General features: G+C 36.9%; 1 protein-coding gene across 7 annotated transcripts in view; it reads right to left on the bottom strand.

Annotated features, from left to right (window-relative positions):
- The window catches only part of Zc3h13 (zinc finger CCCH-type containing 13), a 66,903-nt gene that overhangs the window by 30,774 nt on the left and 9,026 nt on the right, over positions 1-27,103 (bottom strand). For 6 of the 7 annotated variants that reach the window (XM_060391458.1, XM_060391459.1, XM_060391456.1 and 3 more), the window contains exons 4-7: positions 25,862-25,973; positions 9,727-9,835; positions 6,038-6,177; positions 5,357-5,514 (exon numbers count right to left, since the gene is read on the bottom strand). In XM_060391458.1, the coding sequence (XP_060247441.1) occupies positions 5,357-5,514; positions 6,038-6,177; positions 9,727-9,835; positions 25,862-25,973 (519 nt within the window). The remainder of the gene's footprint in view (positions 1-5,356; positions 5,515-6,037; positions 6,178-9,726; positions 9,836-25,861; positions 25,974-27,103) is intronic. The other variant, XM_060391460.1, reaches the window with a different exon arrangement.

Genomic DNA, 27,103 nt, shown 5'->3' with positions numbered 1-27,103 from the left:
GGAAGGCATAAGGAAGACCTTCAAGAAGGCCCAGATAGAGTATCTCCCTAAAAGTGGGAAGGGTAGTATGGTTAAGACATTCCTAGGAAAGTGCATAAATGATTCAGGAAAAAAAAAAAAAAATTCCATCAATCCAATATCCCCAAGTTGGATAAATAACAAAAGATCCAGGCCAAGAGTGGAGACTGTACCACAGCCATTGCATCACTAGGCTCAGCTTTGCTGGACCTTTGTCAAACAGCTGTGCTGGCTTTATGATTTTTGCTGTTCCTATTAGATATGGCTGTACCAAGAGGTGGTCAGAAATGTTTTTGCTGTTATTATAAGTCAATATCCCAGCCATATATCCACCAGCATCTTTCACAGTGTTTCACTGGAATGAATAGATAAAGTGCAGGCATTTGTCTACAACAAAAGGCAACTTAGAAAATCACATTATTATAAAAAAAAAAAAACCTCACCCTGTGAGCCTGCCTAAAATAGATGCTCAAAACTTTTTAATCAAGTTCACAGTCACAAGTTTTGATCATAATGAAGAAGGTACAATTAGTTACATCATCTAAAAATGGCTTCCCCAACACTGTTACTAAACATTTTTCTAAATCTTTGAATCTCATTTAAGAAATCATTTCCAACTCTGAGATCACACAGATGGCCTCCTAAAAATCTGGAATTTTGCCTTTCATGGTTAAATATTCAATATCTTGATAAGTGGTTTTTGAGGTACAAACTATCATTTGGTACTTTAAAATAGTTTTATGTGGCTTTAATCCCTTATATATTTAAACCTGGCCGACTTGGCCTGGTAACTGGCACAAAAGCTTAATTGAACTGCATTTCCACGTTAACAATCTTTTCCCTAAAAGCTAGTCAGTGATCTCTATTTCAGAGTATTTACTGCTTTAGATAAGAAAGACAAAGGAGACTCAAAATAATTGTTTCTTTATTCAGGTGATCTAGCTTTTCTGTCTCAATACTTGTAAGACATTATCCCTTGAAGTTTATTTATTTTTACAAAGCCCAGGACTTGAATCTTTTTCAACACCAGCCCACAATCAATGAACTGTCCAACATAAATCACTGTTCTGCATGGCTCACATCTGGGTCTCTTGGTCTCTCAAGTCCAATTCCTGTCATTCCCATCCTTTTGCCAGAAACTCAAACTTGTCTTAAAGTTGAATATTTTTCTTTTAAGTCACAACCATTTTACTAATTTCGTATTTTAACAATACGAAATTTTCAGTGTACATGAAAAATCTTTTCTTCCAAAAACTGTCTTTACACAGATCTTTTTCAATTTCAAATCAAACCTGTCAAAGCAATATTCTTATGAATATGCTACATGTATGAATCTAGTATCTAAATTTATTCCCGTTTTCTGTGTGGACAGTTTTGAATATCCATCTACTCTCAGTATTCAGTGTCATCTTAGGACTTTAAGGAGCCACTAGTTTTCATACTTCTGATGCAATTGTCATTGCAGCTTATTTCATATGACCTTGAGTTCTGTAATCTCAGAAGTCACTGGATATGTAATTATAATGGATAGCATAGTCCTCAGAATTCCTACTAATATTTTTCGAAGATTAAAAGCATAAAAACATTTGATTCATGGTTAGCCTTCAGAAAATGGAGCTCTCTTAGCCCATATTCCTCTGTTTTAGAGTAGATAACAATAGCCACTTACACAAGTTAAGAGATTCCTAAATCTGATGACTGACTCTTTGCATCCTTACCTTCTACCAACAACCGTAGTAGCCACAAACCTCAATACATTATTTATGAAATTACAGAAGCCATTTATGTACAAAATGGAAATAAATGTCTCTATTTCTAAACATTTGCTCACTTTCAAGAGAATCATGACAATACTTATCATCTGTGATAAGATTTTTAAAGATAAAACATGAAGCCATTCTTGAAAAATAAAAAAGTACTTCTACATTACTCCATATAATAGAGATGAGCTGGATGTTCAATAATCTTTCTGGCCGAGTGCTGAACCACACTCTAGAATTCATTCTCTGAAACTGACTAAAGGATTTCCATCCAGGCTACTGTCCACCACAGAGTTAAAATATCCAGTTATTTTCCTTATACATTCCAGTCTCTCAATTTCTTGAAAGTCCAAGAAAATTTCAACATGGTCAGAGGGTGCATTAGTACCCATATGTGTGGAGGCTCGAAAACAGTCTCATGTGTCATCCCTGTGAAAGCTGCCCAACTCCAGTATTTCACCAACTAGGCTAGCCTGGTTGGCCAGCAATCCAGGACCATTCCTGTCTCTGTCTCTACAGTCAGAAATTACAAGTGCACACCACCATGCCTGCTTGTTTATGTGGGCTTTGGGAATCAAACTCAGGTCTTCATACTTACAGGCTAGTGCTTTAGTGACTGAGCCATCTCCCCAGCACAGAAACACCCATACTGATTCTGTATGCATGAGAAACTGCTGCTGTGTTAAGTTACTAACATCTTGGGATCTAGCTATTACCACAACCATGGATGTCCTAAAGAACTTATTAAAATAAGGGCAACAGCAATATCTGTGTATGTGGGAGGGTGTATTTGTGTATAAAATAACTACAGAAGAGGTCATGAATCCAAGAGGTGGTAGAAGACCATAGGAGGAGTTGGAGAGGGGAGAAGAAGAAATGGTACAAATAGAGTGCACTCATGTATGAAATTCTCAAATGTAAAAAAGCAAAAGTTCAAATTTCTTCATATCACCTTTAAAAACACAGAGTTGACAAAAAAATTCTATTATATTGTATTGTTTTCCAAATCTTTTACTATTTTAAAGTCTATCGGTTATCTTTTAGCAACACTAAATCAACACACTTCCTACTCATGGCACTAAAGCCCACTGTTTAGGTTTACCATTTTTACATCATTCTGTAACTATTTTGAACAACTTTAAATATATTCCATATTTATTTTCATAAAAATATCTATACAGAAAACCCTGAATTAAAAAAAGCAAATGGTCAAAACAGAGAGTGCATTTATTGCAAATCACATTGTAATATACATCTCTTGATATTATCATATTATATCTTAGAATGAATATCAAAGAAAGTAAGTCATTTTTCAGAGAAAAGTATGACTTAATTTGACAGTAATTACATCTTTCCATTATGCTAACCTAGAAAGACCAAAGAGTCTGTTTATCTGTCTTCAGTTGATTTACTGGCATTGGTTGAAATAGCCTATTCAATTGTTAACAGAAATTCCAATTGAGTTTAGCATACCTCCCAACAATTTATAGTATGATTCAGCAATTAAATTACAGTAGGTTACCTTCAGGTTACAGCTGTAGCTCACTGATACAATGATTGCCTAACACATTCAGGGCCCTCACTAACTGCCAGCAACACACACATGCGTACACACACTATCTGAGAGGCTCAACACAATGTAATGCTGCACAAAGGCTAACAAGGTAAATCAACAGGTAAAAGTACTTGCTGCATGAGCCAGATGAGCTGAGTGTGACCCTGGGGGCCCATGTGATGGAAGGAGACAAATGACTATCAGATGTCAAAAGCTGTCCTCTGACTTCCACATGTGGTGTGCCGTGGTATGCGCACACTCACCATCCCGTACACAATAATAATAAATATTAAAAATAAACACTATACTTGCACGAAGTGTGTTAGTACATATCCATGTGATCCCCACACTTGGAAAGGAGGGATAAGACCTGGTATCAGTTCAAGAAAGCTTTAAAGAGATGAGCCTAAGCTACATCAGACTGTCTCAAATTAAAAAAGAAAAAGTGCTGCTTTACAGGACCTTCACTCAATAGTTTAAAGGTACATCTTAAGGTCAGCAACATATTGGAATATAGTGTATAGAGCAATTAAATGTGATAAATTTTAAATCAATAAATCAAAGGATGAGCTAATAATAAATAGTAAAAGATTGTATTTAAAACAGATTAAAATTAACCCTCTATATCTAAATAGTTATTAAAAACTCAATGAAGAAAATACATTTCAAAGAATGCATAAACAGAAAGTAAGAAAATAAAGGCTGATTGGGTGATATGATTTGTTGGACAAATGGATGGACTGAGGACAAGCTATATAGTTAGGCAAGTTAGGCAAGAAGAGCAAGTCAGGATAGCGGACACCAATCTAAGTGTCAGCCTCTTTCACACCCCTTCATTCAAGAGCACTTGTTGGAAGAGCTGTGGAAAGATGGAACAATGAACCATCAAGATTCTAATTTTCAAGCTTCGATGTAAAGGTTCTAAAACATACATGCCACGCTTGAGATAGAAGGCAGACGGCAATTAGGATGAAGAGAAATCTATACAAATTCTGACAGGGGAAAAATAGGGAAACCTAACAGGAAATTTAGAATTTAAGCTAAAGCCTGCAGGACTAAATATAGAAGTAGGCAGACAGGACATTAAATAAAAATATTGACAAGACAGAAAAGGTCAAACCATAAATGTCATTCTTAAAAGAATGAGTTTCATTTTGAGAAGAAAGAAAAAAAACAGCTTTTCAACAGCATAAAAATTAAATGGAATTGTTCATTTTAGATTCCTCTTACAGCATCTACAAAGAGCATGGGCTGAGGTGTGGGTGAGTGAAAACATGCACGCTTGTTCAGAGGTGGGCACACTACAAAGGCAAACACTGCACCTGGGGTCTGAAACCAAGCTTTATTGTGAATTCAGCTACAGAAGATTTGCCAAATAATCTATCAACATTACAGTAAGTTTTTAGTTAAAAAAATAAAAATTAGTATATGTACCTTAATTAAAACATATATAACAGAGAGACATTTAAATGTCTCCTGTCTTGTTCCTTATGCTCCTTAATGCAATTATATTTCATCATTCCTATTGTTATTTCTTTAGCTGATGACTGTAATTCTAATCAATACATATACTGCTGGCTACAGACTTTAAAGCATCTAATAACTTGACATGTAAAAGAAATAAGTAGAATACTCCCTGTATATAATTTATCATGCTTAAAAACTAAAAAGCAATATGTTGGACAACAGAAAGATAAGTATATAGTATACACAGTAAAAGTTAAAACATGTTAAAAAAAAAAAACTACCTGAACAAAGAAATGTATTGCAGAATATATTTATGTTCCAATTCAATGCATAAAAATAGTATTGACTTTGTAAAAACGATACACATTGGCTAAAGTATTAAAAAGATAAGCATACACATTACACAAAGTCCAAGAAATAGAAAACTCTCGCGAGTGGGTGTGATGCGGATGCTCACAGCCTGTGCTTAACTCTGGGGAGGAAAGGTGAGCCTATGGTATCAGCCACCTTCCAGCATCAAGTTCAGCAGGGCTGTTGCTGAGATAACCCTACTGACCTCTGCTGGTCCAACAGTGGAGAAGCCACCACCGCAGCCTTCCGCTCTTTCTTGCCAGCTGAAGAGGTCTTAGGGCTGGACTTTCGCTTTGGTGATTTACTGGACTTTCTCAGAGAGGGCGATGGAGACAACTTTGCTCTAACCACTTCTGGGGAAACCTGTCAAAGTAATGTGGTAAGCCAATTCAGGAACTCATGAGGAAATAAAAACGGAGTAAAACTTAAAAGCCAGAGCAGTCCCACCATTGCTACGAGTCCAGCTCCACAACCCACACTTTCAACTTACATTAGCTAAATGGCCCAAACACATGCAGATACCAAGAAAGCACTTTAAAGTTACAATTTTTCAAAATTTCCTAGGAAAATCAGAAATTATTTCCAAATGAATTCCACTTCCATACCTTAGAAAAGCGGACAGGGCAATCTAGAAATATCGTGGGCCTGACACGAATAGAACCCATTTCATATCAGGCAATGGGAGTGTCAGTTTGGTTTAACAGCAAAAACACTTGAACTTAAAAGCCATGTAAAGATTGAAATGATTAATTTTTTATGGTGTAGCTGATATGTGGGGAGCTGTCAGTTTGTCACTGTCCTAGTATGGGCTAAGATACAGCACGGAGCTGACTTCTGTGGCCAATATCCATGTCTATTTAATATATGTTCACTTCGACACACATACCTCCTTTTGAATGATAATTTCTTCTCTCTTATCCATGTTTTCTTGTTCCAACTTCATTAATTCTCGCTGTATTTTCTGACGCTTCATTTCCAGTGATAACTCATGAACATAATCATAATTAATATCTCCATTGTCAGAGTCTTTAAAAAACAAATTCCATTATTTGTTAAACATAATTATGTACAGACTTAGATTTTCCAGCTAATATCCATAGAAATTTCAACAATGTATTCTTTCATTAGAATAATCTTCTGTGAAGAACTGAATTCCTTCTGAAAATCTAATAATAAGGTTTCTATATTTTCTGACAGTGACTTACGGTTATCACATACTTGGGTTTTGTTACAAGAGATTTCTAATAGCTACAATTCAAGCTGGGGTAAGTACTGATGGAGCATTTGGATTGCCTATGGCCATACCACTGGAAAAAAAATAGTTAAAAAGCAAAACAAAAGTCACAGTCAAAGCACTCAACTATACACTGAGGACACCAAAGCCGTCCATAGTTCACACAGGGTAAGAGACCTACAGCCTTGCCGTATACTCTTTTCTAAGGTACCCTTAAGCCAGCAGGCATTTGGAACATTAGTTCTCCAAATCTGTCCTTTTTATTGAGACAAATGATTTGTATCTAAAAGGAAAGTTAACTAATTTTAACACCAACGTATGCTAACTGTAAGATGTTTGAGCATTTTCATTTCAGTTGACTTAAATTATCTCTTTAGATCAGAATCAACCACTCATTCAATAAATCTGATGCTATCTTTCATGTCTAGTTGTTTCTGATGAAAAGACTATGAGTGGAATATAAGTGTGTTTTTTGTAGGTGTGGCAGGGAGATAGAAAGAGAAAGGAAGAAAGGAAGGAAGGAAGGAAGGAAGGAAGGAAGGAAGGAAGGAAGGAAGGAAGGAAGGAAGGAAGATGGGGAGTCACACAAAGATCTTTTCTTGCAGGGCACAGCCATTCTAAGTAGCTACTGGCACTCAACCCCTCACCCAAGAAACCTGGAGGAAGGAATCCATTGACTTCCAGGCTAACCCTTGACTGCACTTGGCTTGGCCACTGCCAATGTTCTTTCACTACACCTGTAGCACTTTAGACCATTTGTCTCACAGAGGTAAATAAATAAAATGAACTTTAAAAAAAAATTACTAAACCTAATCCCACCTGATTACTTTTTTTTTTTCTTGAGACAGGGTTCCTCTATGAAGCCCTGGCTGTCTTGAAACTCACTCTGTAGACCAGACTGGCCTTGAACTCACAGAGATACGCCTGCCTCTGCCTCATTAGTGCTGGGATTAAAGGTGCATGCCACCACCGCCCAGACCATTTGATTACTTTAAATATAAGAAAATGGATATGATTGCTGCACACAATTCAAATGCATTACAATGCCAACTGTTCATTCTAGCTTGGGGTAGGGCCAGTAACTGTATGTTCATTACCTGAGCATGGAGTATGATTTCTAGGAATTGGAAAAATACATGATGACAATGGTATATTTAATAGCAGAAAAAGTTAAAATATATAACAAGAAATAGATGCCAGTAAAGAAAGGCTAACATTAACTAGATTCTTATTAATTAATGGAAGAACAGATAAAGGACATGAACAAAGCAATTCACAGAAACAAAAAGAAAAAGGCGTAAATTATATAATATGCCTTCTAAGGGAGTTATAAAACATTTTTAATTGCAGCATTGTTTGGCACAACTGTAGGTAAGATCTAGTGTTAGAATGGAAGTCAGTACATCTATCCTATAAACTAATTTACTAGTATGGGTACAAGTCTTAAGAACATTTATACACTTTAATAAAGCAAAACAGGTCTTGAAGAATATAAATAAGGATTGAAAACTAAATATTTTGAGAATTTTTTTTACACATTCTCACTTAAACTCTTTTGTTTTTGTTTCGAAACACGGTTTCTCTGTGTAGCCTCGGGTGTCCTGGACTTGCTTTGGAGACCAGGCTGGCCTCAAACTCACAGAGATCCATCTGCCTCTGCCTTCCAGAATGCTGGGATTACAGGTGTGCATCACAGGCCTGGCTTTACTTAAAAGTCTCAAGTAAATACGAGTACAAAGAGAAATACGAAGTTCCCTTTATTCTCCTCAATTGCCACCCTCACAGCATCGACAATGCAAAGAGCAGCTTAGTGTTGCAAACGTAAAACTCTTATTTTAAGTGATGGAATTGCTAGGCATACTGGCTCGCACCTTTCATACCAGCACTGGGAAGGCTGAGGCGCAAAGGTTATGAGTTTGAAGGCAGGTTGAACTACACAAGGAGATCCTGTATCAAAACAAAGAAATGAACAAAACCCCTAACAAACTACAAACACTGCCATATACACAAGGTCTCTTCATGTCATACACATAGCTCAACTATCTGCACTTTAGTATTTGTAAAGCATTTCATAAGCTAAGTACACACGGCTCACATGGTCAGCCTTGCTGTTATATGCTAAGTACACACGGCTCACGTGGTCAGCCTTGCTGTTATATACACATGGCTACATGGTAACTGCCTTGATTCAGGAGTGCAAGTATTTCTCTATGAACTTTCTCAAACTAGTTCTCCAGAATCAAAATATAATTTCTGTTTTTACTTTGGCCAAACTGAACTCAAACAACTTTACCAATGAAAACTACCATTGGTAGTTTACAAACATTAGTATTTTCATTTCTATGATACTGATGGGTAGACAATTCTTTGTTCGTGTGAGCCTTTCTCTGCAATGAAGTTGAACACTTTTTAGCCATTTTTAGTTCTTAGGCATTACCTATTTAGAATGTCATGAGTTTTTTAACAGAAGTATCTTCTTACGTATCTGTGACAGTTCATGTTTATATGGTATCTTTACTAATGCTGACATATGGCAAGTTTTTTCTTCTGATGTAAGTAACTTCTACCTTTAATTTCTTCAGTTAAACCATTTTTAACTTTTATGTATTCAAATCTTTGTGGCTTTGGGGTTTTATACTTTATTTTCGAACAATGAATCTGCCTACAAAATTACCGAAGTACCTTCATGCATTTTCTTCTCCTGTAATGATTTAAAAAAAAAAAAAAGTGGTTCTACATGATGAACAAATAAGGAAAGAATTAGGAAACAAGAAAAAAACCAACAACCATGGAGGAAACAACATGGCAGCAGGCAGTAGGTGCGGCATGGCACTGGAGCAGTAGCTCAAAGTTTACATTCTTATTCAGAGGCAAGAAGGACAGATATTAGGAATGGCATGGGCTTTTGAAACTTCAAAGCCTACTCCCAGTGACACAGTACTTCCTCCAACACAGCCACATTTCCTAATTCGCAAATAGTTCCACCAACTGGGGACCAAGTATTCAAATATATGAGCCTACATTCAACACCCTTGCCGCTTATACATACAAGAAAAATGAAAGGTTTAGACGGGAGCATATCATAATAAATGCACTAAACTGATGAGAAAGAAGAAAGCCAGGTTTCAAATTCAATGGGATACATTGAATTTATAGAGTAAGAGAAAGACCTCTTACACAGAATAAAAGAGAAATAAATCCTTCAATATATTAACTCATTAGTCAACTACAACAGGATTCTGAAGCAACATGAAGATCACAGTTGAAAGGTATCTCAAAACCCACAGAGGCTAAGTGAATAATTAAAATTCTATTAGCTATGCAAGGATTTGCAAACTCACCATCTCTGTTCGTTTCCCACTCTACATTTTCTTCTTCACTTTCTGGAGTTCTCTCCTTAACAATTTTTATGTCTTCCTTGTCTCTATGTCTCCCTCTTGAAGATTCTTTCTAAAAAGTACATATATATATACACATTCTGGTTAGCATATGTTTAAGACATTATGAGGTCATTATTGAGTATACAGTATGTCCATTTCATTCAGCTTTGCTTCTGGGGGAGGAAGATTTGAAATGTCATTCATCTGCAAGTTCTAGTACAGCTACATGAAAGTATTTATTTACTAAAAAACAGTAATATGGTAAATGTAAGAAGTAGCTCAGATATTTTAAAAATGCAACATAACCCAATGCTTTGATATTCTACTCCATACTAAGCTTCTATGTGAAAATCTACTGGGTAAAAAACAGTTTAAAAATGGATACAGTACACAGAAAGATTAGTTAAGTGACCATATATGAAATCCAATTTTAAAAGGCTAAACTACTAAGCAAACTCTGAAAATAAGCATCTAAAACTTATGCCCTAAAAGAACAGCTATTTTCCTATATACCAAAGGATGCATTCAAAGTCATTTTAATAATTTTATAAATGCTTTTAAAAAACCAATTTTGGTTAAAGCAAATGTTATTTAACACAATTAATGTATTAATCATTAATACTGTACCTAAAATACTATAAAATACTAGGGTTTAGATGTTATTCCGAGTTTAATAATAACTTATACTCCAAACTGGAAAACAGTAATTCAATTTATAAAGTAATTCAACTGAATACCTTGTTTTAGAAGATTCCAAGCCATATTTTACTAGGTAGTGAGAAAATAATCAAAGCCCCTCACAGTGAACTTAGCACTTTTAGACATAATCTAAATACTAACTATGAATATCAGATTAAGTGCTCAAACTTCTGAGTACTTCTAGCCATAAAACTTGATTGCCTGAAACACAAATTAATTTTTCTTTAAAGTTTTCTTTTCAAAGAGTCCCTATATATTGTACACATTTAGGTCTCACTTATAAACATTACAAAAAACTATGTAAGCACAAAATGTATAATGGAAAATTTACAAAAGATCAAGAAGATGGCAAAAGGGAGGGGGAAAAAAAGGAAGACAATTACTATAGCGTGAAGTGAAGGCTGCTACAGTGAGAATTTTGAAATTTTAGTTTCTTTAAAAAGCACGAATATTGGGACTGAAGGCTGGTTCAGCAGTTAAGAGCACTACCTGCTCTTCCAGAAGTCCTGGGTTCAATTCCCAGTGACCATATGGCTCACAACCACCTGTAACGCGATCTGAAGCCCTCTTCTGGTATGCAGGTGTACATGCAAATAGAGCACTCATATGCATAAAGTAAATAAATAAATAAATCTTTTATAAAAATGAACACAAATATTTTAAGAATATATTTTTATTTTAATCCCAGGCATGGGGACATGGGACTTCTTCATAAGAGCTGACTATGATTTGCCTCTTGCTCTAGCAGAGGCATGATTTTGTCAACTGCAGATAGTTTCTGCAATTGTGTGATGTTTGGAATTCTGGGCACTTTTCAGAGGATATGTAAATGCTAGGGCCCCCAAGAAGCAGTGTTATTGGCTGGTTACTGGTCATCTTAATTTGTAGTTGTGTGCAAAGAAGAAACAAGAAGATGAAATTAGATATCCTGATTTCAAAGATCAGACTTGCCTCAAAGAACCTGATTCCCATAATCAGCAGGAAATAGTCTAATGTTGCCCCAGTTCCGGCCCCTGACTTTATTCAGGGGTCTCTTTCCTTTCCTCTCCATCTTTTTTCTCTTATGCGTTTAAAGGGTAGAAGAAAGGGGGTGGAAAAGGGTGGAAGAAAAAAGAACCCACCAAGTAGTAAAAGATAAGCTACAGGCTGCAGAACACCAGTGAAGAACTCGTCTATGTCCAAAGCAACTTCTGAAGAGTCTGTGAATTAAACCAAAAACAAATACGCAGCACATGGCCATACTGAAAATAATTTACAAGAAACTACCTCCAAAATACTGAATATAACTAGCTTTTTGTGGCACACACAAAACCCAGCAACTAAATAAATAACAAGGGTTTCAGAGCAGTAGTGCTGGAGGAGCAACATACTCAGCATAATCTCTATCTGTACGTAACAGACTATGGAACAATACAGTTCACCAGTTACACAAATAGTTCACACTTTTAAAAACTGTCTAATCTTGACTTGTCCACGGTTTTCTGTACAACTCTGACTCTGGCCAGAGATCACATAGAACATCTATTATTATCTGTCATACAGTCTGCACTCAGGCTTCAACATGAATTTCAAGTTAGAAGGTTAATTATTTTCCTAATATATGGTAACCAACCCACTTAAAATCATAATACAGGACATTATCTTGATAACACTTAAGGCTTTAGTTCATTTACAAGTGTGTAGGCTAGCTTTATGTCAACCTGACACAAGTTAAGGGTCATCTGAGAAGAGAGAGCCTCAATGAGAAAATGCCTCCATAAGATTAGGCTGCAAGCAAGCCTGTAGGGCATTTTCTTAACCAGTGACTGATGAGGAAGGGCCCAGCTCATTATAAGTGGGGCTACCCCGGGGCTGGTGGTCCTGGGTTCTATAAGAAAGCAGGCTGGGCAAGCCATAGGGAACAACCTAGTAAGCAGCGCCCTTGCATGGCCTTTGACCAGCTTCTGCCTCCAGGCTCCTGCTCTGTTTGAGTTCCTGCCTTGATTTCCCTTAATGAACTGTGACTGTGGATGTGTAAGGCAAGTAAACCCTCTCTCCCCAAGTTGCTTTTGGTAATGGAGCTTCATAACAGCAGTAGCAACCCTATCTAACACATTGAGAGTACCCTATTTCCCCATTTTCTCTGCTTATTGGGCTGTTAACTTTTAGGCACATCACTCCTTTATCACGTGTGTAGCAGTCTTTTAGCTTCCTGAATTTCAATAGAATAGTTTGATATCTTTTAATCTCAAAGATATTAATTAGAAGCATGACCTTTTTATTATTTTATTGTGTATTCTAAAGTTAGCCATCCCAGAACACATTCACATTGGAATTCTGTTAAGCAACTACAGTATTTTAGGCCCAACACTTAAGACTGGATTATTTAGGAGTTTTAAAAGTGTGAAAGCTATTGTCATTGTTATTGGTTACCCTGATCAGAACTTGAAAATAACATTATTTTGCTAAAGACACCGCAAACCTGAGTCATAGAACATGAAGAAATCTAGCTAGTACTAGACTGAAAGCTTCATTGCCAATGGTTAGCTTTCATAGTGCTGGAAAATGCTATGCACATTACTGGAGAAAAGTAATCATCAGTCTCACCCAGCTGTGCACCCTGTCGCCTACAATAATGATTTGCCTACCAAGATATACCTACTAGTGACTAGAGTTATGGAATCCACAGTCTAGGACTACCAATAAGGCCAACAATCAGCAGCTAGATAGGTCATATGCCCTAGGGAGAATCTACTACTATTACTCTGCTAAGTGGATATAGCATTAAAATAACTAATGATTTATTACATCCACACATCTGTGCATTTCTAAACTGCACAGAGAAGCTTTTTCTTGCAGTACCTGGAAATTAACAAGAGATCCACAACTGATTTGAGCACAGAAAATAACAGACTTCAAAGTGCTCTGCCCTAAATGGGATAGATGGATGGATGGATGATGATATACATATATCTCCATCCCCTCCTATCTCCCCTCAAGTCTCAGGGTCCTCAGCAACAGGGTAATAACTGTAAGAGCCAGAGGTGCTGGACAGCTTCAATCAAACAGTATTTTCTGAGACAACAGGACAGTTGCATGTATGAACAATTCCACAGCATGCATAAGACCTGTACAAGCTCAATCCAGACAAAATCCCATAGGGACTGGGGAGGGGGCTGTGAAGTCCTAGCCTTCACTGAGAAACTACTGGCATTTGATTCTGATGGGAGAGAGCAAGCCAGTTTTCTTTAATGGTGTGACCTTGATGCAGCAACAACAAATACAAACTGGCTAGGTTTAAGACAGAGAGAGAGAGAGCTGGGGTAGTGGTGGGGGAGATAAAAACAAGAACATACTAACTTGAGTGGATACAGAGGTCAGGTGTAGTGGGGTGGGTCTGGAAATTGAGGGAAGGAGGATGAACATAATCAAAATACATTACATGAAATTCTCAAAGAATATTATTAAAAATTTCAAACATGCTAATATTTTTATATCAAACCCTAAGAATTTATCAACTGAGTAAGGTTTACAACTGAATCATTTAAATTAAGAGCAAGTTGTGATGCCTAATAAGTCCATGCGTAACTTGGGAAAATGTTTTACTTTTCTTCCACTTCAGAGATACAAAGTCTGTGGAGTATAACTTTCAGTTATATTCACTTTTCTTGAATGTTTACTTGTGGGGCAGATTATGTTCATCCTAAGTCTTATCTTACATAGTAAGGAGACATTTTAAAGAATTTGAAATAAAAAAATATTGAGACTAATAATTGACAACCAATATTATAAGTGAATAAGTAGCCAAATAAAGTGGTCTGTCTTTGTAAGGAATATAAAATCCAAATCCAATTTTACAGTAGAAAATGTCTTATAACACTATATAATTACAGAAGTCCTTTATTAGAAATTTTAACAAGGAAAAAATTAGCTCCCAAGGTTTCCAGTGGTAACTCCCTTCTGTATAACCTTCCACTCTCATTTCTAGAGGGTTCTAATCACTGGAAAATTCATTCTTAATCTTTTTTGTTTTTCAAGACAGGATTTCCCTGTGTAGCTTTGGCTGTCCTGGACTCACTCTGCAAACCAGAGTGGCCTCAAACTCACAAAGATCCACCTGCTTCTGCCTCCCTGTGTACTGGGATTACAGGCGTGTACCACCAGGCTTATTCTTAATCTTTATCTCTCAAGATTCTATTGATTAGGACTACTTCTAATTGCTAGAATTATACAAAACAGATTGAGCACTTCTTCTTCCACATGCTGACTCTTTAAATATTTCAACATCGTTACTAAATTCCTTCAATACCTTTTTCTTTCACACCAAAAGCCAGAGACACCAAAAAGCCAGAAAAAACTTGTGTTTATCAAAGATTTGTATTTCGTGATCTTCACACTTCCACTACTCTACCATTTTCTATACTAATATGCTGTTCTAGTTAGTTTTCTGTTGCTATGATTAAACATTAGCCAAAATCCAACTGAGGGAAGAAAGAGATTATTACATTAAGGGAAGCCAAGACAACAGCTCAAGACTGGAACTAAAGCAGAGACTTTTTTGAAGAGCAATGAAAATTATTAGACTTGAATGTCATCAACAAGCCGAGCATCCCTAATTCAGAACTCCAGCATCTGAAATGCTCCAAATCTGAGTTTCTGAGCAGCAGTACAAGCCCAAGCCGTGTGGAAACCTACAGCTGTCCTCATAAAAAGTTCCACTAAAAACAGGTGCACAAAACCAGTGAATTATACTCAAGCTTCATGTACACATTACATGAAACACAAATTTCACATTGAAATAGGGTTGCTATCCTCAAGATAGCTTACTATGTAAAAGTAAAAATCCTAAAGTCTGGAGAGGAAAAAAGCTAAAATTTAAAACACTTCTGGACTCCAGCATTTTCAGATGAGTCATATCCATTTTTTATCCCTAAAATGTGGGGACTGAAAAAGAGAGATGAGACCATCACGGGGTAGCGACAACAGAAAGAGATATCAAGAGTTCACAGAAAAATCCCACACTAAGATACATATGGATACTTAAACTTTGTAGGAGAAATATAAATGAAAACTAAACTGGCACACCATCAATTCCCTTTTCTTGCTGGAAAAAAAATTATGGCAATACACACCAAAGAAGCAAAGGAAAACAAACAGCCACCATACACACCAGCAACAACACAAGGCACCTTAGCCAGACTGGCAATGACCTGCTGGCACAGCAGACCTACTTCCTGAGATATATCTTGCTCTAAGACACACTTAAAGAAAAAGTACACAGTCATTCACCACAGCTCTACAGCAGGAACAACATGGAAATAACCTAAATTCCTATGCACAGAAGACTGGTTGAACAATGCATGGTAAAGTCATGAAACACTACATTAACTACAAAAAAGCCTTAGAAGTCTCTCAATATTGTTAGGGAATGATCCCCTGCAAAAAAAAAAGTTTAAAACGTCAAGTGAAATATAAGAGCATCTTTTATGTAAGAAAAACATTACTCACAAACTTAAGTGTATACACATACGTCTATGAACATATACATTTAACGTGTACATACATACAAATGCACATAAATACAGATAAAAACAGAAAGAAAAATAAAAATGGTCTATGAGGAACAAGGCAGGGCAATCAAAAAGATGGAAGCCAGACTTTTTAAGGCAAACTTTTAAAATCACATATTTCCTATGTTTACAAAATTAAAAAGAAATTCCTATATATCAATTAGAGTATCACAAATTAATTCATGCATATAATAACTTGACTGCTTAAAATATAGTAGCTACTTAAATCCCTAATGGCCAGATTTAATAGACATATCCCAAACAAGGTATATCCTAAGAACTAGGAAGATATTTAACTTTTCAAAAACCTACGCATTAGTTATTCTCTCATTTCTATGACAAAGACTGGACAAAACCCAACTAAATGCTTGAGTTTATTTTGGTTGATATTTCGAGGGAACAGCCCACACCAACAAAGAAAGAACAGCAATCCTAGCATGGATCAGGAAGCAGAAACCAGACAGGAAGCAGGGATGGGCTGGAACCCATAAAGCCCATCCACAGTGACCCACTTCCTCCCATGAAATTCCACCACTCAGTTCCCCAATCAGGAAGCATCCAACTTGCGGTATACAGGAAGCCCAAAGAAAGCTAGAAAGTGAAAATGACACAATCTAAAACCATAGTGCTCTTAATTGCACCCCTGCGTAGGCTGGAGGAGCTAAAGTTCAGGGTAGCCTGGGCTACATAACAACAAGCCCCTAGCCCCCTCAAACTTAATTAAAACATTGTAAGAGTTTTTTTTTTGTTTGTTGCTTGTTTTGTTTTTGTAATTCAATTGCCTAGTTCTGGATGAACTTCGTAAATGTTGAGTTGCAATGTCAAAAAGCCAAACAGCCCTACAACCCACCAAACTGCCTTCAGCTGAGGATGAAGTTTTCAAACACATGAGCCTATACAGGACATTTTACATGGAAACTGTAACACCCTGCTAGTAATAATAATGTTAATTGTTGCTGTGAAACCACTAAATATAATATAAAATGTGTAAGATGATGAGAGGGACTAGAATTTTCTGCACAAAAAATACAACTGTAAAAGCCCTGAAATACTATATCTGAATGATTAGAACTGGTTTGTTTTTAAAAGAAAATACATACTTCCTGATCACATTTAGTAAAAGGCCTTAAAAACTGTGACTACAAATTTCATGATGACTGATACTCCAACCAAGGACTATCATGGTGATAACCTAGACCCCCTGCACAGATGTAGCCAATGGCAGCTCAGTCTCCAAATGGGCTCCCTAGTAAGGGGAACAGAGGCTGTCTCTGACATGAACTCAGTGGCTGGTTCTTTGATCACCTCCCTGAGAGGGGTGCAGCCTTACCAGGCCCCAGAGGAAGACAATGCAGCCGGTCCTGGTGAGACCTCATAGGCTAGGTAGAAAGGAAGGAGGACGTCCCCATCAGCGGACTGAGGAAGGGGCATGGGAGGAGAAGAGAGAGGGGAGGGATTGTGGGATGAAGGAGGGGCTATAGCTGGGATACAAAGTGAATATATGTAACAAATAAATAAAAATTTTTAAAAAAACCTCTAATATAACAATAGTAAACCTTTAAGTATACAATGTATTCGCATAACAGTAAGAGAGACCAGAACTTCTGGGTAATGTCAAAGTGCAGAAAAGAAAATGTATGCAACAGAGGAACTACCAGAGACTACTGAGGAGGTAGGTGTTAAAAAAAGTAAGATAAGTTACAAGGAGAGCCACACATTGAGAAAACACATTTGCAACATATATATTTCACAAAGGACTGGTATGCAGACTCTATAAATTATAAATGTGTAATAAAACAAAGACCCTAACATATGAAGAAAATACACCAACAAAAACACAAGAACAGAGACAATAAAATGTGTGTATGTGTTAAACAAATAGCCAAAGAATATTAAAAGATGTGTAACACCATTAACCCTCAAAAAATGCATTCTGGCCTGCCCATGTAGTCTTAGACCCTCATTCTTAAATTCTACCTAAGTAAGCAAAAACCCAGAAGCCCTGATATACATCATCTAAATTGTGCTGTATCACAGACTACTATGCAAGAAGAACAGCAAAGTATGGATACAACAAAGTGGTTGCAACCTAAAAGTATTAATTAATTGGTTACACTGAAAGAATCAAGACAGAAAGATATATTACAGGATTCTAATCAAATGACAGATACGGACACTTCAAGACTGGGTTTAGAGCAGGGAATGGAGACATATTTTGAGTTCACAGAAGTATGTTGAATCTTGATTGTAGTGTAACACCTTGTTGAGAATAATATGTACATGTGATGTGTACATGTGTCAGGAAGCAGACTATATATTGGAATTGGAATAGGTGTGTTTTATTGTTTTCAAATTGTATCTCAACAAAGTAAGAATGAAAAAAAAAAGACTTCTGTGTCCAATATAAAGATGGCTCACAAGCTAAGAACATGGAACATGTAGATTTAGAGAAGTACGATAATGGTGGTAGATTAAAGTTGAAGACATCAGCAAAAACACAGAGTTAATTCAACATAAAACAGGAGGTCACTAGAAATAATATAATATAATATAATATAATATAATACTAGTTGGCATAACACATATTTTTATATTCTGTTAGCTAAGACATTCTACCACCCAGATTTTGGTTTTTGATACCATTTTATAGTAACAGGAACCAAGCCACATGCACATTTGTTCTTCTTTGTTATGCAAAGGTAACGTGTGTAACAATTTATCCACCCTTGGTATCCAGCAACAGGTGAGAGGAAGCCCAAACTATTCATATAAGTAAACCCATATGGAAAACTGAGGCTTCCAAATGACTAATACCAGCTTTGAGACATGTGAATAGATAAGCCTTCACATGATTCCAATCTACATTCTTTCAGCCCTTTGCTAAGGTTCATGCATCAAGAAGAGACAAGATATCTATTCTTGACCTTTCTGAATCTGGATAGGATTCACAAGTACGGCAAATGCATGGTAGCATGCAATCATGTAGTTTTTCTTATTAAAAAAAAAAAAAAAACAACTATGTATGATGAAAATAATATCATAATTACTCCTGTACTGTTTGGTATAAAAGTTCTACCAGGTAACATGTTTATATCTCTGCTTACACTTTTGTACCTAGCCTCCTTTTTCAATCTTTCCTTTTCAGTAAACCTTTCATTTGATAGTTTACCCCCCACAGCAATTAGCTTCCTAAACTGTTAAGTTAGTATCATCCCACTTTCTATTTTGCACTTACAGTCTTACTTTTTCTAAAGAATTCTTACTAGTACTTCCCCACTTGGTTTTACCGTAACTTGGCACAAGGGAACAGGTACTTTACTTACTATTACAGATTGAAAGCAAGGTCATGAGGCTTGCTCAGGATATGGTCAATAATTGCTACCTTCTACCGAAAGCGTTCCACTGCAAGAGTCCTGCTTACTGCAGCAGCTATGGACCCAATCCCTTCTTTAGCCACAGTCAGTCTTTCCTCATCTAGTCAGAAATATCAAGACACGGATAGAAAAGGAACAAAGCACATGGCTGGAATGGCAGTAAGAAAGACAGGGAGACAACTGTAGGACAAAACTCGTAATGAAGTATGCATTCTGGAAGAAACCTCTCCCAGACACAATGCACATACTAGAAACAAGTTTTGATTCATAACAGGACAAAGCTTGGCAACTAAGAATAGGAAAAGATGTAGTATAGCATATTGTGATGTCAGAATAATGCACAGGGAATAGGCTAGATGTTGGCCATCATCTTGAGCTTCACCTACATGGCAAAACCATAAAGAGTAATTTAAATAATAGCCAAATTAAACTGACCCATAATAATATTAAGTCTAAAGCAGAAATTTAAAGCAACTGACAAATTTAAAAAAAAAAAAAAAACCTCTGAAATGTTCATTGTATGAACAAGAAATGTTCATAAAAATAATAGCTTAAAGCAGCTAAACTAACTTCACTTCACTTAACAAAGCTGGCCATGGTGGCACTTGAGGAGTTAAGGTTTGGAAGCAGGACTGTGAGTTTTGAGGCCACTCTGACTTACAGTATCAGAGCTGTCTCAAAAGCAACCAAGAAACCCCACAAAACGAAATATACAAGTTCAAATGACAAATCTTGTATCTCTTTTACCATAATAGAAACTAAAGAAAAAAACCTCAATATATAGAAGTAAACCTAGACCACTTGTCCATTTGTCCTGAAGAAAGGTTCTGTGTAAACAAAGGGACCATCCAGAGAAGGTCTCTAAACTCTAAGAGACATTTTCCTATTACCATAAACAACTTAACCTATTCTTAAATGTGACTACACATTTAAGACATTTCCTAGGCCACATTTATGCCTTTATCACTGAGAAATGCTTATTCTCACTCACTACATTCAAGCGTCAATTTTGCTCTCAATGCTAATTTATTTGCTGTGTCAGAATTCTGAAAAATAACAAGCCTCTGTTAGAGAATAAAACACAAGTTAACTACTATATTTGAAAGGTTCTGTAGATTCACTAAAGTATTAACTCCCTGCGTACTCAAGCTTGACTGCGTCCCTCACTGAACTAGCTCAACTGTATTGCATTCAATTTGAATCAAGAAGGCTGCCCTCTCTAACAGAAACATGCAACAAACTGGCAACCTTACAGTTCTTTACTATCACATGAGAAAGAAAATAAAGCAGGTAAGAGTAAATGTTAATATATTCCATTTAACTCAAATCTGTCATTCCAATATGTAATCCAGTAGAAACTGAAGCGGAAGTTTCTGGTTTCTTTGAAGACTCGGTTAAGTCATGTGATGTTTTTGCTGGAAGCTGGCTTGTGAGAGGACATGTGATGTTCTGCTATGAGCTCTCTCCTTGCAGGAGGTGTGACTTTGACCAGCTGAGAACATTCATGGGTGGACTCTGAGAGGAGATACATAGAAGCCCACGGACAGTGAGACATCGCTTTTTGGATGGACATCACTGTGCTGATCTTCCTGCTTGACTTCGCAGAGAGAGGTGTTTCAGAGAACTTCTCGGGGCAATCGAACTGAGTCTCGCTGACTTGTGCCAATCTTCTGAGTCATGCTGATTCGTGTTGCTGCTTGGTGATGGCCTTAGACTGGACTGCTGGAATCCACACAATGAAGAGTGGACTCATCCCAAAGAACTACTTCAAAAAAGGTCTACAACCCCCTTTACCTAATAACCTTCTTTTTCCCCAACCTCTGGTCAGTGGGTGGAAGGGAAGTAGAAGCATTTGGGAACCCTAAATAAAGTAGGTTTGGTGAAAGATCAAAGCCTACAAGAAACTGACATTTATTTACTTTCATGCAGAGAGTCTGAAGCTCAGTACACATTTTATACTTAGAAGCACATTCTAAGTGAGGCTGAGCCAACAGAGACAAGGCCACCAAGCTTTCCCAACTGAGGCTGCGTTTCAGAACACCTTTTGTTTAAGTGAACGGCACAGTAGCTACTCAGCCCTCACCCTGTGTTCATAAGCTATAGCAGGATATAGGTATCCCAGTTCCTCAAGGACAGCAGTCCTGTAAAACTCTTCATACTTAACTGCATTATTTTCCCCTCTCTTTTCTGTCTTTTCAACCCATAAACCCACCCTTCCCTGTGTCATGTTCTGCAGGGAGTAGTTTACTTTGTCCAGTATGCACTCTGCTTACATCTCCAACACCCTATTACATACTATGGAATTACAATTTATTTATGAAGCTGTCTCTCCACAAAACCGAATATAATCCAGCAACCTTATAATTTAGACACACTGGAGTAAATGTCAGTGAGAAGGAGTGAATCCATTAACTATGAAAAAACTGCATGCCTATCTCAGTTCTGCCTTTGTTATCTGTATCCTAAGATCTCCAACAAGAAGTCACTATATGAACACCAGCATGGCATCACATGCTGAACACACCACAGAGGGAGACTCTTCATCTGTCATGCAAAACACTCAAAAACTCACAACCTGAAATGCGACCAAATTCAAACTCTCTGCTTACTTAATGAATGAATCCACCAATACCTGACCACTCCTGAAACACTTAACTCACCCCTTCACTGCCTTTAAGGATGGCCTCATCTAGGGAAAGCAACAATCAGGATTTACCTGGTTTTCTTTCAAGGTTTCCTCATTTTATGTGAGTAAGTGTTTTGTCTAGACATACATCTGTACTTCACTTGTGTATCTGGTGTCCTCACAGGCCAGAAGAGGTCATCAAATCCCTTAGGACTGGAGTAACAGACAGTTGTAGCCACATGTGGGTGCTGGAAATTGTACTCAAGTCCTCTGGAAGAGCAGCCAGTGCTCTTAACTGCTGAGCCATCTCTCAAGCCCCAGACTTTAAATTTCTTAATAGCTAAATTTACTATTTACTAATGTGATCTGAACATAGAACTTTTTATAACAATATATTTAAATATGTGTTAACAACCTAAATCAATGGTCACATCCAATTCCTGTTAAGAGGCTAGAGTTCATTTAAATTAGAGAACAGAAGAGCCATTTTAATACCACTTTATGCCATTTATTAAATTGTCAGCATAGAATGGCCAATCCTACCCCTTCATCATAACATACCAACAAAAGCCAGTTCCTAATTTATAGATAAGACAACTGAAAGCGGAGTCTAGCTAACAATACCTAGAGGTACTGTCCACATTATAAATCCTTCTGCCTGAGCGTTATACTAATTCCAGTTCATCTAGTCAATGCTACACTTCAGAGCCGACTTAAGTTTCAAGGCATCAGATTTGCACACACGCTCACACATACCCACTGGTGGGGGAAGTACTCAGAGCCTATTAATGTTTTAGGACATTTTAGTCTTGATATTATTTATTTTATATAAAACATATAAGTCATAAATCTTTATGACCCTATATCATAAAAGTTTTTCAAATGACACCTAAAGAGCAAGCAAAATAAAATTTAAAAAAAAAAAAAAAGCTGGGTGCAGTGATGCACGCCTTTAATCCTAGCAGACTCAAAGCAGCCTGGTCTACAAACTAAGTCGAGGGTAAGCAGGGCTATCACACAGAGAAACCCTGTCTCAAAGGGTGGGGGGGAATATATATATATATATATATATATATATATATATATATAAAGTAATTTGAATTTCATAAAATCCAAAACTTTCGAGTTTGAAAGAACATGAACAGAGTGTGAAAACAAGGTACTGGGAAGAGTAGCAGCTGTTGTTGTTTTAGGGAGTGTCTCTATCTCTTGTGGCCTTAGGCTGATCTGCAGCACCCATGCAATACTGGACATGGTCGAACACATCTGTATCCCAGCACTGGAGAGACTTGAGAAAGGTGGAGCCAGAAGCTCAATGGCCAGTGAGAGAGCCTGTCTCAAAGGCAGGGTGTAGAAACGCCACGCAGCACTCAGTGGGCACAGTGGGGTTAGCGAAAGAACACATGAAGTTAGGAAGAGAAGGTTATGTGGAAGGTCGGGTAGATACAGAAGAGGAGCTGTTAGTGCGGATGTTATACACATGTTATTTACATGTGTGAAATCCTCAAACAATTTTTAAGGTATTTTCATTTGTCTGTTTTTAAAATACAGTGGAAAGTGATAGGGAAAGAAACCCACACGCACTGTAATTACAGCTACATCTGATGCTGAGATCCTATGTAGTACCAGCTACTGGAGAAACTGAGGCAAGCACACTGCCTGGGCCCAGGAGTCTGGCCTAAGCACAGGAGCAGATGACACTGCTCCCAATCTGGAAAAAAAAACAAAACTTAAAACATAGTAACAATGCACAGAATAGTATAAAATTTGTTTTAGGTACCTTAAAGACGAAAGCAAACAGGAATTGTATGCTAATTCTGATAGTGTTTCTTAAATTTTAAGTTATTTTAGAGTAAAAATAGTTAAAGGAATAAAAACAAAATTTTAGAATGGCAACCTTATTTTTTGGTATTTTTTAACTTAGAAGAAAATTACCTGTATCTGTATTAACAATTAACCAATGAACAATAGCCAGCTACCAATTAATAATGGTAAAGTAAAAAAAAAAAAAAAAAAAAAAAACTTATACTAAAAATTTGATGGTAAATATACAATTATTTCACATTAATAACTAGAAAAAAATGGAAAACTTGAAAGCTTCAAAGAATGTATTTTACCTGTACTCAAAATATAAAGAACTTTTACAACTCAATAATAAAGACAGCCCGCCTTAAGAAGTGGGCAGAACATCTCCAAATATGCATCAGTAACCAGTGAGTGTGTGCACAATGCTTGCCACCCTCCTTAGCTATCACAAAGTAAAATCACAATTAAATTAGGAGCTGGAAAAAAATCTATATGGAGAAACTGTAACCTTCATATCCTTTTGACAAAAGGTAAAATCAATACAACCTCTAACTGACAGTCTAGCACAGTGGTTCTCAGCCTGTTCACGATCGCCTAAAAGTCAAACGGCCCTTTCACGGGGGTTGCATATCAGATAGCCTGCATATTAGGATTTACATGATTTTGTAACAGTACCAAAATTACAATTATTATTACTTTCTTGCCTGAAGGAGGATTCAGATACCCCCCAAAAGATGTTCCAACACTCCAAAGATGTGGTTTTCAACCTGTGGGTCACAACCCCTTTTGGGGGTCACGTATAAGGTAACCTGTATAGCATATATTTTCCTTACACTTCATAACAATAACAAAATTACTGTTATGAAGTAGCAATGAGGTAATTTTATGGTTGGGGAATCACCACAGCATGAGGAACTGTACTAAAGGGTTAGAGCATTAGGAAGGTTGAGAATCATGGCTCTAGCAGATCCTCAAAAGTGAAGGACGCTTACATACTGGACGCTTAGCATACATACTGGACAGTTAATACTGACCTTCAATGTGACAGGATCTAGAATCTCCTGGAGACACTACTCTGGGCTTTTGTGAAGGAGTTTCTAATCTGGTTAGCTGAAGTGAGGAACTCCATCCTCTGGACTGGGGTCCTGAACTGAGTAACATGAAGAAAGGAGGCTGAGCCCAGCCCTCACTGTTCTCTGCCTGCCCACTCTGCAAATGACCAGCTGCCCGCACATCTGCCTCCACACACTCTTGCCACGATGCTACTGCACCTCCAAACTCTTGAGCCAAAATAAACCATCCCATAAGTTGTTTCTGTCAGGAATTTTGTCACAGCAACAGAAAAGAAACTATGAACATGTATTCAGCAATTCTGTTCCCCAGAATACAACCAAGAAAAATGATCTCATATGCTAACCAAAAACTTGTACATGAGTGTTCTCACTCTCATGGGGGAAATAGCGGAAAGAGCCCAAATATCCATCAGTGACAAGCGAATAAACACAATAAGGAACACTAATAATGGAATATTCTTTGAGAAAAATAAAGACAAAAGTATAATGCATCTTATAATCTTCCATAAATGTTAAAAGCTAACTGAAGGAAACTAGTCACAAGAAACGACAGCTTATATGGTCCATTTAAAGAAGCACAAAGGGTGGACAAGCTATAAAACAAAAAGTGATTTCAGGCCTGCCCACAGCTCATGAGTGGGGAGACAGGAGTGACTGACAGAAGATGCAGAGTTTCTTTACAGAGGAATGAAAACAGACTGCATGGCTGGCTACATAACTATATACTGCTTTTAGATATTCATGAGTTCCCGGAAAGTTCAAAACCTTTTAGGTTCAATTAAGTACACAGAAGAACAGACAGTTTTCTCAGGGAATCCCTGCCCTTTAAATTATTTATTCACACAGAATACTGTACTGTCTAATTATAGACTTAACATAAATTTATCATACACCTTAATATTTAGAGTAGAATTTATGAAAATAAATGACTACTGATATTTAAGTGGGTTCTATAAGTTTTATGCCTACCCTAACAGGTGAGGATGACTCCTCTGCGTTCCGTTTCTGGGATTCAGAATCCACATCCTGACGCTTATTCTTCATTCTTTCTCTGAGATCACCTGTAGGTCTTTCTGGTGACCTGTGATACAAAACAACAAAGATCTGTAAAATGATGTTTTATAAGAATAATACAAACAACTTCATAAAGACTGATATAATTTTTCCGTCTTTGGTGCCTACATTTCTGAAAAATAACGTTTCAGCTTAAATAGTAATATTTAAAAATATGAAGATATTTACAATTTTTCTCACAATGCCATTCAACATGCATGTTAACTTACACAGTATGTTAAGTACTGGTAATACAAGTAAGAATGTATGAAGAAAATAATATGTAAATAGCAGCCTGAGTTACTTCCTGTTTACCATGTAAATATAGCAGCCATATTGTAGTTGAAGGACAATAAAAACGTTAAGTTATAAAGTAACAAAATTATTCCAGAGGTAATAGCACTCCCATCCACACATATGTATGGGAAAATATTTCATGCACCTTAAAAATGAAAGCCAACAGCCATCAAGATGGCTCAGTGGGTAAAAGTGATTGTCATTCAGGCCTGAAGGAAAAAAACAGAATCCCAAAAGCTGTCCTCTGACCACACCCACACACTTTAAAAAAATCTCCAATGGCTAATTTTCAGGTTCCCTACTAATGAAGTAGACAAAGCAATCAACACACACACAATTTCAAAACTAGGTAAATTCTTTGTTTATCGATTAAATTATTTCAGTAAAAAATACTATATATGTTACTTTTAAATTTATTACAATCAAAAGGGGACTAAAAAGATTTTTGTTGTGCAAATTCGGTTTAGTCAAGTTTCTATCAAAGGCAAAATGACATTCTGCAAAGGAAATGTTTATCCACGCATAAACACACTTACATTTTAAAAATTATTTGTTTGTTTGCTTCCTGTATGTCTATGGGTATTTTGTCTACATGTATGTCTGTGCCCCATGAGCATGCCTGGTGCCTGAGAACAGAAAAGGGCACTGGATCCCCCGGGACTGCAGTTACAGATGGCTGGTAGCCAACACGTGGGTGCTAGGAACTAAACCCAGGTCTTCTAGAAGAGCAGTCTTTAATCACTGAGCTATCCCTCTAGCCCCTAAACACATTTATATTAACACAGTACCCTAAGGATTTGGCAAGTATATTTTATAGTAAAACTTATATACCATACAAATTTAAAATGCCTTTAGAAAACT

The sequence above is a fragment of the Meriones unguiculatus genome, chromosome 9 (genome assembly GCF_030254825.1).
Source record: "Meriones unguiculatus strain TT.TT164.6M chromosome 9, Bangor_MerUng_6.1, whole genome shotgun sequence".
Classification (NCBI taxonomy): domain Eukaryota; kingdom Metazoa; phylum Chordata; class Mammalia; order Rodentia; family Muridae; genus Meriones; species Meriones unguiculatus.
The sequence above is the reverse complement of the archived record's forward strand: the minus strand, read 5'-3'. Positions and strand labels throughout refer to the sequence as shown.